The 15,637-nt window shown below is 37.6% G+C and overlaps 1 protein-coding gene across 1 annotated transcript; it reads left to right on the top strand.

Moving 5' to 3' along the window:
• The first annotated feature begins 945 nt into the window (after nucleotides 1-945).
• On the top strand, nucleotides 946-14,554 carry LOC107810590 (uncharacterized). The gene is made up of 14 exons (XM_075229025.1): nucleotides 946-1,204; nucleotides 3,812-3,877; nucleotides 3,953-4,001; nucleotides 4,801-4,940; nucleotides 5,536-5,637; nucleotides 5,906-5,980; nucleotides 6,104-6,214; nucleotides 11,500-11,616; nucleotides 12,171-12,263; nucleotides 12,760-12,824; nucleotides 12,975-12,987; nucleotides 13,071-13,151; nucleotides 13,624-13,732; nucleotides 13,868-14,554. The coding sequence occupies exons 1-14, from the start codon at nucleotides 1,079-1,081 to the stop codon at nucleotides 13,990-13,992; spliced, it is 1,272 nt and encodes a 423-aa protein (XP_075085126.1). The 5' UTR covers nucleotides 946-1,078; the 3' UTR covers nucleotides 13,993-14,554.
• Nucleotides 14,555-15,637: the final 1,083 nt, after the last annotated feature.

Genomic DNA, 15,637 nt, shown 5'->3' with positions numbered 1-15,637 from the left:
CAAATTGTTGCTGCAAGATTGGACTTGTAGGAACTTGTAATGATACTTATATATGGTCTGCTTCTTTCTCGCTGTTGAAGACATAATTAAATAATTAAAAGTATGTGCTCTCTAAAATTTTAAGCTGTTAGATGAGATGGTCACACTTCATGATATTAGAGCAGGAAGAGGTCCTGTGGCCTGTGGGTTCGAGTTTCACCGTCACCTATTATCAAAAAAAGAATATTCACGTGTTTGACTCATAAAAAAGAAACAAGCTCGCACGTGAGGGGACGTGTCAAAGACATAATTAAATAATTAAAAGGGTGCTATTTCAAGAAGTTTAGCTTTTCGATAGGATGATTACACACTTTCGACCCTCGCCTTTGATTTCAGTAGCTTTAACGAAATTGGCTTACAATTTTCCTACTAAAGGCAAATATAAAGTGTATTTTTTCAGAAAACTAGGTAACTATTTTGCTAACTTGATTACATGAAATCCTTTTCTAATCACCAGAAGAATAGAAGTTATGAATATATGATTCTTAGATTTAACTGAAAGATACTACATTAGTATAATTTAGGTGTTTTCTATAAGCGAGGCTTGATAACAAAACAACGGATATTGCAGAATAAGGTTGGAAGACTTGCGTGGTATCTTTGATCCCATTACAAAAAGAAAGTATGTTTCCGTGGATGTTAAATCAATTCGATTTTCATGGCGGGAGGTAACGGTATTTCATGAAATTAGTCGAGGTGCGTGCAAGCTAGCCCGGACACCATAATTATACCCAAAAAAAAGAAAAAAGAATAAGGTTGGGGATTGTTTGTCGGGGTGTGTGCAAGCCGATCCGAGCACCATAGTTATACCCAAAAAAAAAAGAAAAAAAAAAGAATAAGGTTGGAGATTGTTTTTCAATCCAAACTTAAAAAACCTCTAAACTCCCTATGTGAATAAGAGAGTAGCCATTGACCATTGGGAGGGACTTAGATGACTATACGGCGTCGTATTACTGCCTTATTTGTCACTTGATCAATACACTGAAACTAGAAGGCTAAAGAAGAAAACGAGAAGAGAAGCTTAAGCAACCCCACAAGAATGGAAGGACTAAGGAAGCTAGAAAATGTACAGAAAATTATACAAATGATGCAATCTCATGGAATTATTAGCAACACCCAAGATGCAACTTCTCTTCGTTTTCTTGCTGACCTAACACTTCTTTTGGTAACTCCCTTCATTCTTAACTTAGTCTTTTTTGTGTTCAATCTTTCATATTCTATATATTCTTGACAATTGAGACAAAAAACAACGTTGGGTTTTCATGCATAATAGTAAACATTAGTCACTGTAAAATATTTGAAGCTGTAAAGTGAATAGTGATAAAAAAGATATGATCTTTGATGTGGGTTTTGGTAGTTATGTTGAAAATTTGAACTCAATTATGTTCCTTTTTATACCCCTTTTGGTTTTAACCGAACCTTTTATAGTTAATTATGTGGCTTAGTGCTTATATTTCATAGAAGAAGACGGCATGAGGTTATGGGTTCGTTATAGCTGGAAGCAAAGTAACTGAATATTTGCTACATTCTTCCACCAAATGTGGAACTTGGCATCTTTTTATTTTAATTTTAAATAACCATGGTGTTCGGGCCAGCTTTCGCTCATCTCGGCTAATTCCACGTGATACGTCCTCTCACTCAGAGGCGGATCCAGGATTCGAAGGTTGTGGGTGCCACCATGTTATGCATACAATATACATGTCAGTAGTTACAAAGATAGATTAGGAATAATGGGTCGGTTCGGTTAGTTTTTGGTTAATTTGAATAGGCATTTCATTCACAAAGCAAATAAGTTCGATTTTAGTTCAAAATTTTAACGCTTAATTTAAACACATTCTAAATAAAAATGCAAAAGAAAAATAACATTTCATGAAAGAGCGCCTCCAATATAAGTATTTGCTTAAAGAGTACCTTAACTACACTATATATTCTTTGTTTGACGAGAATAATTTACTTGTATTGTTCTTTGTTTATTTGTCCATCTTAATTGTTGACTTATATGACAATTATTTTCAAAGAAAAACCTTCAACATTCAACCTATGATATTCGACTCAAAACGACTATGAATCAAGCCATTTAATTTTTTTTTCAAAACCCAATAGAAGATATTGCTCAAATTATATTCCACTATATAAATTAATATCGTTTCATTAAAAATAAAGAAATTATATGCTAATTAAAATTAATTCAAATTACCTATAGAAAATAATTATTCATAAAATAAGGTAAAGCTTAAAAAATGAAGAAGAGAGACTTAGCAAGTAATAAAAGGAGGGAAAGAGCCGAAAAAGAAGGAAAAGAGGTGAGGCCCTAGGGTTCAACTGAAAATAAAGGAAATCTTAACAAGTAGAAAAAAGGAAAAATCAAAGGAGCTGCTCCAACAGGGAATCGAACTTGCATTCATGAGGCCAAGGAAAGCCTTCAAAGGAAAGGCTGAACCAATGGCACCTGCTTTCACTTTGTGACTTCTGGATGCCACTCTATCCATTTATGCGTTTCTTCACAGAGATATTACGTACATAGTAAGAATTTTAGCGAAGCGAGCGGGTGCCGTGGTACCCCTACCTCATAAGGTAGATCCGCCCCTGCTCTCACCAGCACCATGTGCTACGTCCTCCTACCAGCTGTAAGGCCCCGTAAAAGTTTGGAGCTAATGTGTTCAGAAGCGAGCCGCGGTACAGATTTGTGGAATGTGCAATGCATCCTGAAGTAGGTAGGAGAATTAGCAGAAAAGGGCGATTCTGCGGTCAATTATGCAGACCTTGGATTACTTCCGCCGACCGCAGAACCATCGCGGATCCATGTTGCTACTTTTGGATTTATGTTCTATTTTGGGTATAGCCGGGGCCTTGTCACCGGCACCTTTTTATTGTATTTCATGACGTCTTAGAGGCCCCGTAGACAGGCTGGGTGATGTTATGTACGGAAATATGTTATTTCTTTCATGTTCTATTATGAAACTTATGCATGGCTTGTGACCAATTTTACTCTATAAACTATGAAATGTTTTCTAACTAATGGAAGGCAACTATTTTAAAAGAATGGTTCATTTTGATCCTCTAAATCATGCATGGGAACTCATGGGAAGGATATGGAATGAAGGCTTGCTTTACCACCACAAGGGTATTTGAGCGTCGGTCCCGCTCCCCAAGGTCTGGGCATGACACTAGCACCGGTGCGGGATAACTCTGTCCACCAAGGCTTGAACAAATGAGAAGAAATCACCTAGTATTTTTGCCTCCGCTTGGATTTGAACCTAAGACATCATGGTTCTCAACCCACTTTATTGACCACTAGGCCACACCCTTGGGTACAAAATGTAGAACTTGTCATCTATCATTGATTATTATTGACCTTGTAACTATGTACAAGAAGAGCAGATGCTTTTCATCCACTGTTTGTGCATTATCGAATATTTATGGAGCAAGGATAATGGACTCATGCTCTAACCAAGTCAACATGTAGAGAATAAAGCTAATTTACCTAGTGCGTTAGCAACACGACGACTAGGAAGGTGTTACTTCCACCGTATAAGCCTAATGAAGGCTTAAACAATGAGCACCTTCATCTCAGTGCCTTCAGATACATTTCAGTGCTGATCATTGGCAGTACATTCTGTTGCTTGTTTTTTCTCTTTTCTTTTATCCCTTGTGCTCCTCTAAAGTTGGTTGAGTGGCATTGGTTGGTGAGTTCTCTTTGTTACCTATATAGATATTGCTACATTAGCATATTTTCTAGTCACTTTCTAATCTCAAACGTATTCCAATGAAGGTCTCGCCATGCCGTGAGCTTGACATTGATGCCAAGTGCCAATTGGTTATTGACCATGTGCCGAAGGTTTGCGTTAGCTTTTAGATACTCTTTCAATTTTGTGAGAAGATGCAATGATCATAAATATTGTTTCTTTGGCAGTTTTCACATGCGTTCTTTGAGGAAACAATGCAGTGCACAAGTGAGCAAGGTGTGTTCTTCAGAAAAGATGATATGAATTGGGCAGAATGCAACTTTTTGGAGCTTCTTTAATTATTTTTTTTCCTCTGTGATTTTATTCCATTTATTTATGGTTATTGATTGTTCCTTAGTATTTAGATAAACACTTGGTACTAACTAGATACTTAAGGTCGCTGATCCAAAAAAAGCTAAGAGATAAAGAGTCCAAAATGTCCAAAAAAAATTTCCTGCTTACTTGCTTGATGATGTTTTCTAATGGAAATGCATTGCGTTTTTCATGCACTTTTCTTGTTGTCCAACAGGAAGCATGATGATGTTTTCTAATGGAAATGCATTGTGTTTTTCATACCCTTTTCTTGTTGTCCAACAGGAAGCATAACCAGTTCAAATATGAGATAAGTTGGTTATTGTTTCTGTTAGTAATTGCTAGGTGCTCTACTAGTATCTGTCGATCTTTGACTTTACTTACATTTGTACCTATTGCTCGGTTACCCCTCTTATTTCTCAAAACTAGGTCTTTGTTCTACAGAAGCATGAGGTTTCTACCTTGATTGTTCGGACAAAACCTACATCAGTGACTCACTAATGCAATGAGCACAAATGTGAAAAAGTTGTAGGGTTGTGGGGCGGACACAAAATCTTTATTCTACAATCTGAATATACCGAAATACCACAAGTTTGCCATATCAGCTGAAGACATTTGTTTAGTAATAAAATTATATGAGATGTGCTAGTTCCCTGATATCCACGTGAGAAGTTTTACCTATTTTTCTATAATTAGCTTGTTTTCACCTTAAACTTTCTTGCAGGTGTTGAACAAATGGTAAATACTGGTTCACTTGATTCTGATGATAAGGCTATACCTGCTCCATTTCAAAAGGGCTTCAAGGATACGGCAATGGTTGGGCTTGACGCTATGCGACGAGCTAATTCTACATTAGAAGATTTTGTGAGTACTGAATTCCCTTGTGGATCTTAAGGATCGCTATTTGTCGTCTTATTTTTGGTCCGTGGACCTTTCTCTGCACATCGTTGGCAAATAACCCAATATGCTGAAGATAAAATTAGCGGTTGATCATAGGGCTCTGATGTCTTGTTTGTGTATTTGGGAAATTTACTCTCTGTCTGATCTTATATACTTCTTCAACCTATAGAAGGAGAAGAACTTCCTTTCTACTTTTACAGTATTGCTAATTATCAAGAACATTTTTAAATTCTTATAAAATAAAATAAAAGAACTGAGAATGGTGTAATGTTCTTAACCTTTATACTACCCAGTTTTCACTCTTGAGTCGAGAGTTATCTGAAGTTAAACTTTTGTGTTTCTGTTATCTCAAACAGCTATTGTTAATGACTTAATTCATTCCATTGTCTTTACTCTTAAATCATATAGGAACATATTGCATATACGTTGACATGCAAGTCATGGATATTTCTCTCTAACACCAAGCATCAAGTTTAATGTTAGCCGACCTAATTTTCTGTTTTATATTGGTTCTAGGGACTTATAGAAATAATAAGCTGATGCTGGTTTGGTGTGCCAGTGCAGGTCTTATTTTATGTTTCACAAAATGGATCCTCACCAGCCGCAGTCTATATTCAAATACCTACCAATACTTTCATTCACTGAAAGTTACATTTATCAGGTAAAGATACTTATAAACTGCTGGTCATTTTGGTTTCAAGCATTCGTGTGAAAACTAGCATGTGACACATCACCGTATTTTGTTAAAATACTTGTCGATCTACAACTGTTACTTTTTCCCTCTGCCGCTCGCTCCCTTTTTTGCCCTTTGTTTGCTTGGTTTGTATTGAAGGACTCTACTAGGGTAATGATTTATTTATTTTCCCCTTGGGTGGCTAAGAAGGTAAACAACCCAACCTCTTCTTTATTCGTATATTTTCTTGGTGCAGTTGGATAATTTGAATGAGAAACTGCTGCAGCCATCAGTGGGGAAGGATCGATCATCGTATCGTGGATACAGTGTGGTAATCCTACGGACATTAGAAGGATTCTCATTAGTAGTATTTAAGGAGCATTTTGGTCATTATTGGCTTATAACTGAAAATAAATTACCAATTGCTTGTTTATGTGTGTTATATTAAGTGCAGGAAACAAAAGAAAGCTGGGATCTTACATCTGTGAGAATGATGACCAATGATCCGTTTAGACCACTTTGTAATGTACTTGAGCATCATAGGCAATTCATGTCTAACAGAACTGTGAGAAAGCACGGGAGAAAATATATTATTGATATTAGATACTCAATACAATACAAGAGGTCCTTATTTATAGCTATACTCTACAAGGACATATTACTCCTATTCCAATGGGGGACAAGACTACATTATGTACATATCTGTAAACTAACACTCTCCCTCAAGCCGGTGCATACAAATCATATGTACCGAACTTGTTACAATATATAACCAATACGAGGACCAGTGAGGAACTTGGTGAAAATATCTGCAAGCTGATCATTCGACCTCACAAACTTTGTATCAATCTCTCCTGAAAGTATCTTTTCTCTGACGAAGTGACAATCAATCTCAATGTGTTTAGTTCTCTCATGGAACACCGGATTTGATGCAATATGAAGGGCAGCTTGATTATCGCACACAAGTTCCATCCGATTGATTTCACCAAATTTCAACTCCTTGAGCAATTGTTTGGTCCAGACTAGCTCACATGTTGTCATAGCCATTGCTCGATATTCTGTTTCTGCACTAGACCGAGCAACTACATTCTGTTTCTTGCTCTTTCAAGACACCAAATTTCCTCCTACTAAAACACAATATCCAGACGTAGAACGTCTATCAGTAGGTGATCCTGCCCAATCAGCATCTGAGTATCCAACGATCTGATCATGACCTCGATCCTCAAACAGTAACCCTTTGCCTGGAGCCGATTTTATATAACGAACATCCCAATGACTATCGCCGGGAGAATTCATAAACTGACTTACAACACTCACAGGATAAGAAATGTCGAGTCTAGTCACTGTGAGATAATTTAATTTACCAACCAGCCGTCTATAGCTTGCAGGATCGCTAAGCGGCTCCCCCTGTCCTGGCAGAAGTTTAGAATTCGGATCTATCAGAGTGTCAACAGGTCTGCAACTTATCATCCATGTCTCCTCAAGAATGTCTAAAGCATATTTTCTTTGAGAAATAACAATACCTGAGCTAGACTGAGCAACCTCAATACCTAGAAAGTACTTCAATCTGCCTAGATCCTTCGTTTGGAAGTGCTGGAAGAGATCCTGCTTCAGATTGGTAATACCATCCTGATCATTGCCAGTAATAACAATATCATCAACATAGACTACCAGATAAATACAGAGACTTAAGCAGAGTGCCGATAAAACACAGAGTGATCAGCTTCACTACGAGTCATGCCAAACTCCTGGATAACCGTGCTGAACTTACCAAACTAGGCTCGAGGAGACTGCTTTAGACCATAAAGTGACTGACGCAAGCGACATACAAGGTCACGAGACTCCCCCTGAGCAACAAAACCAGGTGCTTGCTCCATATAAACCTCATCCTCAAGATCACCGTGAAGAAAGACATTCTTAATGTCCAGCTGATAGAGAGGCCAATGACGAACCGCAGCCATGGATAGAAAAAGGCGGATTGATGCTACTTTAGCCACGGGATAGAAGGTATCACTGTAATCGAGCCCAAATATCTGAGTATATCCTTTGGCAACAAGACGGGCCTTAAGTCGATCAACCCGGCCATCGGGACCAACTTTGACTGCATAAATCCAACGACAACCAACAGTAGATTTACCTGAAGGAAGAGGAACAAGCTCCCAAGTACCACTTGTATGTAAAGCAGATATCTCGTCACTCATAGCATGCCATCCTGGATGAGACAACGCTTCACCTGTAGACTTAGGGATGGAAACCGAGATATAAAAGCATAATGGGTATAGGACAGACGATGATAACTTAAACCGACATAATGGGGATTAGGCTTAAGTGTGGTCCGTATACCTTTCCAAAGTGCAATTAGTGTACTAGGAAGAGACAAGTCCGCAGTAGGAGCAGGGTCAGGTGGAGGACGAGAATCAGTTGGGCCTGATGTTGGGCGCGGACGACGATGATAAGTCAAGAGTGGTATTCCTGTGGCTGGGGACCTAGGAGGAACAACACTAGACTCCTCAACGGTTGGTATGGGTAAAACTTATGTGGTCGAAGGTGGAGGAGGAGCTATAGTAAACTCCTCAAATGTCGGTATAGGTAAGACCTCAGATATATCATGGTGGTCAGCAGAGGTAAAGAAAGGTTTAGACTCAAAAAATGTGACGTCAGCTGACATAAGGTACCTACGAAGATCAGAGGAATAACAACGATATCCCTTCTGAACACGAGAATAACCAAGGAAGATACACTTGAGAGCACGAAGAGCTAACTTATCTTTCCCGGGGGCTAAGTTATGAACAAAACACGTGCTCCCAAAAATACGAGGTAGAAGAGAGTATAAGGGTGACTGAGGAAACAATACTGAATGCGGAATCTGATCCTTGATGGGAGATGAAGGCATCTGATTAATCCAATAACAAGTTGTGAGAACTGCATCGCCCCAAAAACACAACAGAACACGAGATTCACTTAGAAGTGTGCGAGCAGTCTCAATAAGGTGCCTATTCTTTCTCTCTGCAACCCCATTTTGCTGAGGGGTATAAGGACAAGATGTCTGGTGATTAATTCCTTGAGAAGTCATAAACGGCTTAAGCTGAGAAGATAAATATTCTAAGACATTATCACTGCAAAAAATGCAAATAGAAACACCAAATTGATTTTTGATTTCAGCACAGAAACTCTAGAATATAGAAAATAACTCAGAACGATCTTTCATTAAGAAAAGCCAAGTACATCTTGAATAATCATCAATAAAACTAACAAAATAACGAAATCCCAAGGTTGAACTGACTCTACTAGGACCCCATATATCAGAATGAACTAAGGAGAAAACAGACTTTGCATGACTCTCAACACTACGCGGAAAGGAGGCTCGGGTATGTTTCCCAAGGTGACACGACTCACAATCTAATGTAGACAAACTAGATAAACTAGGCACCATCTTCTGAAGTTTGGATAAACTCGGATGTCCTAAACATCTGTGGATTAGGTCTTGAGGATCTGTAACTAGACATGTTATGGAAGGACTGAGTGAGTTAAGGTAGTAAAGGACTTCTGATTCACGTCCTGTACCAATTGTCTGTCCCGTACTGCGGTCCTGCATAATAAAAGAATCGTCAATAAAATATATACCACAATGGAGGGCACGAGTCAAACGACTAACAGATGCAAGACTAAAAGGACAATCAGAGACATAAAGAACGGAATCTAGGGTGATAGAAGACAAGGGATTAGCTTGTCCAACTCCTTTTGCCTTAGTTTGACATCCATTGGCTAAAATAACAGTGGGAAGAGACTGTGAATATATAATATTCGACAAAAGTGATATATTACCAGAGATGTGATCAGAAGCGCCCGAGTCCATGACCCATGGTCCAAGAGTACTAGACCGGAAAACACAAGCAAAAGAATTACCAGCAACAGAAGTATTAGTCTGATCAACCGAGGCTACTTATGGAGATGTCTGCTTACTTCCTCGATACTGAAGGAGCTCATTATATTCTTCTTTAGATAAAGAAAATTCTTGGTTACCTTTAGTCTCGGTCTGAGCAATGTAAGCATTTTTGGGTGGACGACCATGTAAGGAATAACACATTTCACGAGTGTGTCCAAGTTTGTGACAATAAGAACACTTGGGTATAGATCTTCCAAAATGACCTCCTCCTCGTCTATTCTCCATAGTTTGAGACTCCCGAACATCCACTGTCTGGGATGCGAGAACAGAGGAATTAAGTATCTATGATGAGATCACTGGGTTGACTTGGTGCTGCAGCAAGACGGAGTAATCGAGAGAATAATTCATCAACTGTGGGGACAGTCGGACTAGCCAAAATCTGGTCGCGTACTGAATCAAGATCATTAGGAAGTCCAGCGAGGGTAAGAACTAGAAACATCTTCTGTCGCTGCTCTTGTTGTTTTTCAACACTAGCAGAAACTGACATCAACTTCTCAAATTCCTCCATGACTGCCTGTACTTGACCCAAGTAAGTAGACATATCTAATTCTTGCTTCTTTAAGTTTGTCATCCGCGATATCACATCATAGAAGCGCGATATGTCATTAGTGTATAAGGTACGAGCCTTTGCCCAAACCAAATAACATGTCTGGAATGGACGAAACAAGGGCATCAACTTGGAATCAATAGATCGCCACAAGATGCTATATAACAGAGCATCGATCTTTGCCCAAAGTGCTATCGCCTTTTCATCTCCTTCGCTAGACTGTTTGATTAGATGATCTTGAACACCTCGACCTTTACACCACAACTCGACAGATGAAACCCAAGCTAAGTAGTTTGAACTTCCCATTAAAGGTTCAGAGGTAATCATAACACTAAGCTTCTAGAACTCATGTTTCTAGACCCAAAAACATCAAATCCCAAAGACATCGTTGCAAATTATTACCAAATAAGAGAAAGAATCAACTGTAATCCACTGAAACAGAGTAAGGAAATACTGTAATCGTCGGAATTTGGTGTAACCTGGATGGGTAGGCTCGGAATTCCCTTGTGAACAATCTGTCCCGAAGAAAATTTTTCAAAAAGTGACCGGAAAGGGCCCCACGCGTCGGCGCGTGACGTCGGAACTTCGCCGGAAAAATTTCTTCCGGCGGTGCGTGGGAGCGCGTGGAAGGTCTTCTGACGGAGATATTTTTATGGGTTGGTCGCCGGAGGTCGATTTACTTCGTGGTGGTGTTGGTTTTTGCACAACACTGACGAAAAATGGCTTCTTTTTTTTTACTGCGGCAAACTTGTGTTTGCCGAAAAAAAGACTTCCGGTTGACTGATTTCTCTTCCCGGAGTCGCTGGAATTTATGCACAGCGATAAATCTCTCACGATTGCTCTGATACCATGTGAGAAAGCACGGGAGAATATATATTATTGATATTAGATACTCAATACAATACAAGAGGTCCTTATTTATAGCTATAATCTACAAGGACATATTACTCCTATTCTAATGTGGGACAAAACTACATTATGTACATATCTGTAAACTAACAAGGTCTAACTTATTCTTATATTTGTTTTCCTTTTCGTCCTTTACTACTCTGTTTGTGAGAGAAGGAATGGTAGAGAAAGCTTTTCTATGGTGCTGAAAATCACTTTTTGGCTCCAAACCATGCTTGAATTATATTTTCTCCATTTAATTAGAACTTCTTTGTGTTCTTCACTTTCTTTGAGGGCGGATTCTTTGTCCTCAAGACATCTTTTTCTCTCTTTTCCTTTTTATTTTTGTCCCTGTTTCCGGTAGATTTTCTCTGAAGTTTGACTTTTGCTTTTGTGCTAAAGGTAGTCTCCACAAACTACTCTATAGATACTTTACTGGTCAACTTTCCATGGTACGGGTGATTCTTAAGCTGTGACCTTTAAGTGTTTATTCACTTTGTCTAGGATAAGAGAAGAAATGAAGAGTGGAGTAGAATATTGGTCTCTGGAAAGAAAGCTATGCCATCCACTTGGGAGTAAACACGAGGTATTGATTCATTATGCTGAACAGGTCGAGCAAATTCTCACAAGTTGTCTTAACTACCATCACTTCCTGATTAACATTTATTATGGGACAGTCTTCTTGAACTTAATTACACCAATGTGCTGACCTCTTGGAGTCACTAAGTTGTGGTCTATTCATTACTTGATTTATGGCGTCAAAGGAGTCCTTAAAATGAAGCACATGCAATATACAAACTCACGTGCTGGATCGGTGTTGTATAAAATATTTGACGCATTCAAGCATAATGTCAGCAAAGTTCGCTCTACGATTCTATATGACCCGAGGCTGGTAATTTTGTGGGATAGGTATTGTTTAGATAAATGGATTAGGAAATGAAGTCACTATCTTTTCACGTGTGGGGAAGTTTATAAAATCAGCTTCAGCTAAACTTATAATTTGAAACTGAACTTTATTAGTGCCTGAAACATTTCATTTGTGTTAGAAGATTAGCGATGACTTAAAAATGCTTTCCTTTAACTGCGACTCCTTTCCTCTCTGAGCTCCCATTATATTTTGATCGATCATTCTATGAACAGATCTCAGTTGAAGATGTCATGAGGGCAATTCATCTGAAGTCCTTTGATTATCGAGTGCTGAATCTTCTGTTCTATCAACTGAGAGGTGAAAAGGTATAATTAGGAAGTATTACTCATTGAATTTTTTCACATTTTCTTTCGACTATGCTATTTTTTTGGTGCCTTGTACTTTGAAATGTAATTTCAGTACAATTTTCTTTTCTTCTGTTGTAAAAACTTCTTCATAAATGAAAGTATACGAGAAGTCGGGAAGTGCAAAAAATGTTTATAATTTACCATTTGCATATCATACCATTGAGCTTGAGATGTCAGTGTAATATTGATCCACATATGTCGATTATGTCAAGAGGGACACAAAAGTTACTACTTGTGAAGTTGATTTCATACGTATTATTCCCAGTAGTTTCTTAAGGAGCAGTGCAGTATGGCATCAACTTTTTTATGTTATGATTTGTGAAGTTGAATTCATACATATAATTTCCCAACATAATTTTCTCAAGGATTATGGACACAAGACATTTAACCATACGGTCTAATCAATTTATAATGTGATTTTGCATTCATTTGTTTCTTTGAAACTGTACTGCAGGTCGATGATATGCATATGGAATTTTTGTCAATATCAGAGTTCCTTGTGGAGGTATCTGATGACTTGTAAGTATTTGGTGAATTATGTTAATTACCTTCATTCTGGCAGAGAAAAGTTTGCGTGGTTCCCAACTAATACGGGATTTGTTGATTTTTTTTATGCCTTTGGTACGATTAATCTGGATGATCTTACTTATGAATGGATGAATGGGCCAGGTTTGACTATGAGGTGAATCATTTGATTTCAATGATTTGTTTACCTGTTGAGGCATTCGTGCAGAAAGATTAATTATTCTTTTTTCTTTTCGGTAGGATGATGTGTTAGAGAATAACTTCAATATGCTGCGCATGTTCAACAGAATTTATGGGGCTTCTGCAGCACCAGCCATGCTGGTAAGATTACAGATTTATCGTCTTTGCTTCGATTAAATCTCTAAAACGAAGCTTGTGAAGCGTTTGGAAGAGTCCAAGGAGTTTTGACCAATAAAGTTTTAAGTGTCAACTAAACTTGAAAACTTTCCCGGGGATGATAAATGTTTTAAAAGTTATCATGTACCTGTGATCAACAATATATATATATATATATATATATATATATATATATATATATATATATATATATATATATATATATATCAAGTATTTTTAGTATTATATTTTCTTGCAAAAGAGCATCTTAAAGATGATAAAATGATTGAACCTCAGTAAGTGTTAGCCTTTGCAAACTCAGGTTGAATCAATTTCTAGTTATCAACTAGGCACGGTGAAATAAGTTTTCGACAAAATATATTATGAGAAGCACTAGAAAGAAAAATTACTTGGGATTTGTTTTCTTGATTTGGAAGCTAACTGAAGTGAATTCCAGGCAAAAATTATAACTGAAGCTGAAGAGAAGTATGATAGTCTATTGAAAGCTCTCGATCCTGAGCTCTCTCTGAACTATCAGAAGCGATGCGAAGAAGCTACTAAAGAAGGTAATATTTTGGCCCATTCATTTTTTTATAACGAGTCCAACTATTTGGCCCTTCAGCTAGTTTCTTTATTATCAGGTTTTTGAATCTATTCTTTTAGTGTTTCCAAAATTTAACCATCTTCCTTTTGATTGTTAGGTGGGAAGACGTCAGGTCCGTCTCTTGGAACATGGACTATACCTCCTGTTATCGAAGATGAGGATCTGTATCGATCCGATGTCTTGAATTCAAAGCCATCTACCATACCAGAGTGGACTACCTGAGTGAAAATACTGGATCCAGAATTTAGACATGCGATCAATTCTCTTTAAGAGCTTTGACGACACAACTTATTTCTCTTCACTCCTAGTTTGCTGTTGAGATGAGTCAAGGCCAAGCAACAGGAACTAGCTAAATATTAACTGAAACAATAGAAGGCTGCAAATATCAAAAGTTATTCCTTTGGAGGTCATCATCTAATCCTTCACATCCTCGTGTACCATCGTAAAAGGTACTAACTGATATTCAAGATTGCTACATTATGTTCTAAAACTATAAAAAAGCGAAAAAGGATCGCTACTTCTTGTTCTAAAATTAGAGTTTGTAATTTAAAGATTTTGACTTAAAGGGTTTTTGTTCCTTACATCCTCTTGTGACTGGTGTTACAATTTGTATTGGTGTATTATTTATTTATTTCATGACCCTCGATAGGAAAGGGTGGAGATCGAGAATTAGGGTGGAAGGTTGACAGGTAGTCGTTAGTGTCTCTTAGTCTTACCGGTAGTACTAGTATTATTTTTGTATTTTCTTATTCTTTATTATTACTTGTTGTGCCATTTGCTCCTATTACATTATTGTTACTACTGTTTGTTACTTTATTTTCATCGTTCCTTGAGCCGAGGGTCTATCGGAAACAACCTCTCTATCTTCACAAGGTAGGGATTAGGTATGCGCACACATTAACTTCCTCAGACCTCACTTGTGTGATTTCACTGGATGTATTGTTGTTGTATTATTTATTTATTTATTTATTTATTTGGTTTTGGGATCAAAGAATAATAGCATCCTCTGGTCTGGTGCTTGTATGAAAGAGAGGACATTACACATGTGAGTGAAGGTGTAAAATTATGTTTGTATGCTAAATATTCTTCATTTTCTGACATGAATTGGCATTTTACAGAAAGCATCTTCAGACTTCAGCTTCTGCTATACTGCAATAGCCAAGAAGAAAAACCAAATATATTGAAACAAATCTTTTTTTGGTGGGGGCTTTAATCTAATGTCTTTTTCTAAGATGAGTCAACAAAAAAGAATCTTTTTTCACCTTTTTCTAAGTTGGATGGCCAGCCATTATGTAAAATTCCTTATCTTTTGTTTGACTTTTATGGACTCCTCAATTGAATCTAGGATTACAATTACTATAATTTTGACTATTGTTTCACCATTTACTTTATTTAGTCACTTCTTGAAAGGTGGTTAATTTCATTTCAAAATCATTGTTCTTTTCTTTGGAAGGTTTTGGTTTGATTTTTAAAAACATTTTGAATCATTATAATAATAGTAACAAGCTGAGACCTTAAAAGTAAGAGATGTTGAGATCAAAACTTGCTTACACAAGATTTTATAATACCATTTAGTTAGGAGGCTTATGCGTTCCGTGAACGGAAGGTCTACTGAAACAGTCTCTTTACCTCCATATAGCAGGGGTAAGGTCTGCCTGCGTACTCACTACCCCCATATCCCTACCCCTAGACTTCACTATGTATGATTACACTAGGTATGTTGTTATTGTTGTTACCATTTAGTTAGGAGAAATTAGTATCATATTTAGTTGAGTGAAAAAATAGGGAGGATGAAACGAATGACGTGGCTTACTCGTCAATTAAGTAGGTAAAATCATGGGAAATCAAGCTTCAAATCTCAGCAAAA

This window comes from Nicotiana tabacum, chromosome 13, assembly GCF_000715075.1.
Source record: "Nicotiana tabacum cultivar K326 chromosome 13, ASM71507v2, whole genome shotgun sequence".
NCBI lineage: Eukaryota > Viridiplantae > Streptophyta > Magnoliopsida > Solanales > Solanaceae > Nicotiana > Nicotiana tabacum.
Note: the sequence above shows the minus strand (reverse complement) of the source record. Positions and strands in the feature narration are given on the sequence as shown.

What these genes read in the sequence shown, in the direction of transcription:
- LOC107810590 (XM_075229025.1), top strand. Translation starts at nt 1,079, where the DNA reads ATGGAAGGACTAAGGAAGCTAGAAAATGTACAGAAAATTATACAAATG. An exon ending in CTGAAAGTTACATTTATCAG is followed by an intron (nt 5,638 to 5,905) that starts GTAAAGATACTT and finishes TTCTTGGTGCAG; the next exon opens with TTGGATAATTTGAATGAGAA. An exon ending in CTGCAGCACCAGCCATGCTG is followed by an intron (nt 13,152 to 13,623) that starts GTAAGATTACAG and finishes AGTGAATTCCAG; the next exon opens with GCAAAAATTATAACTGAAGC.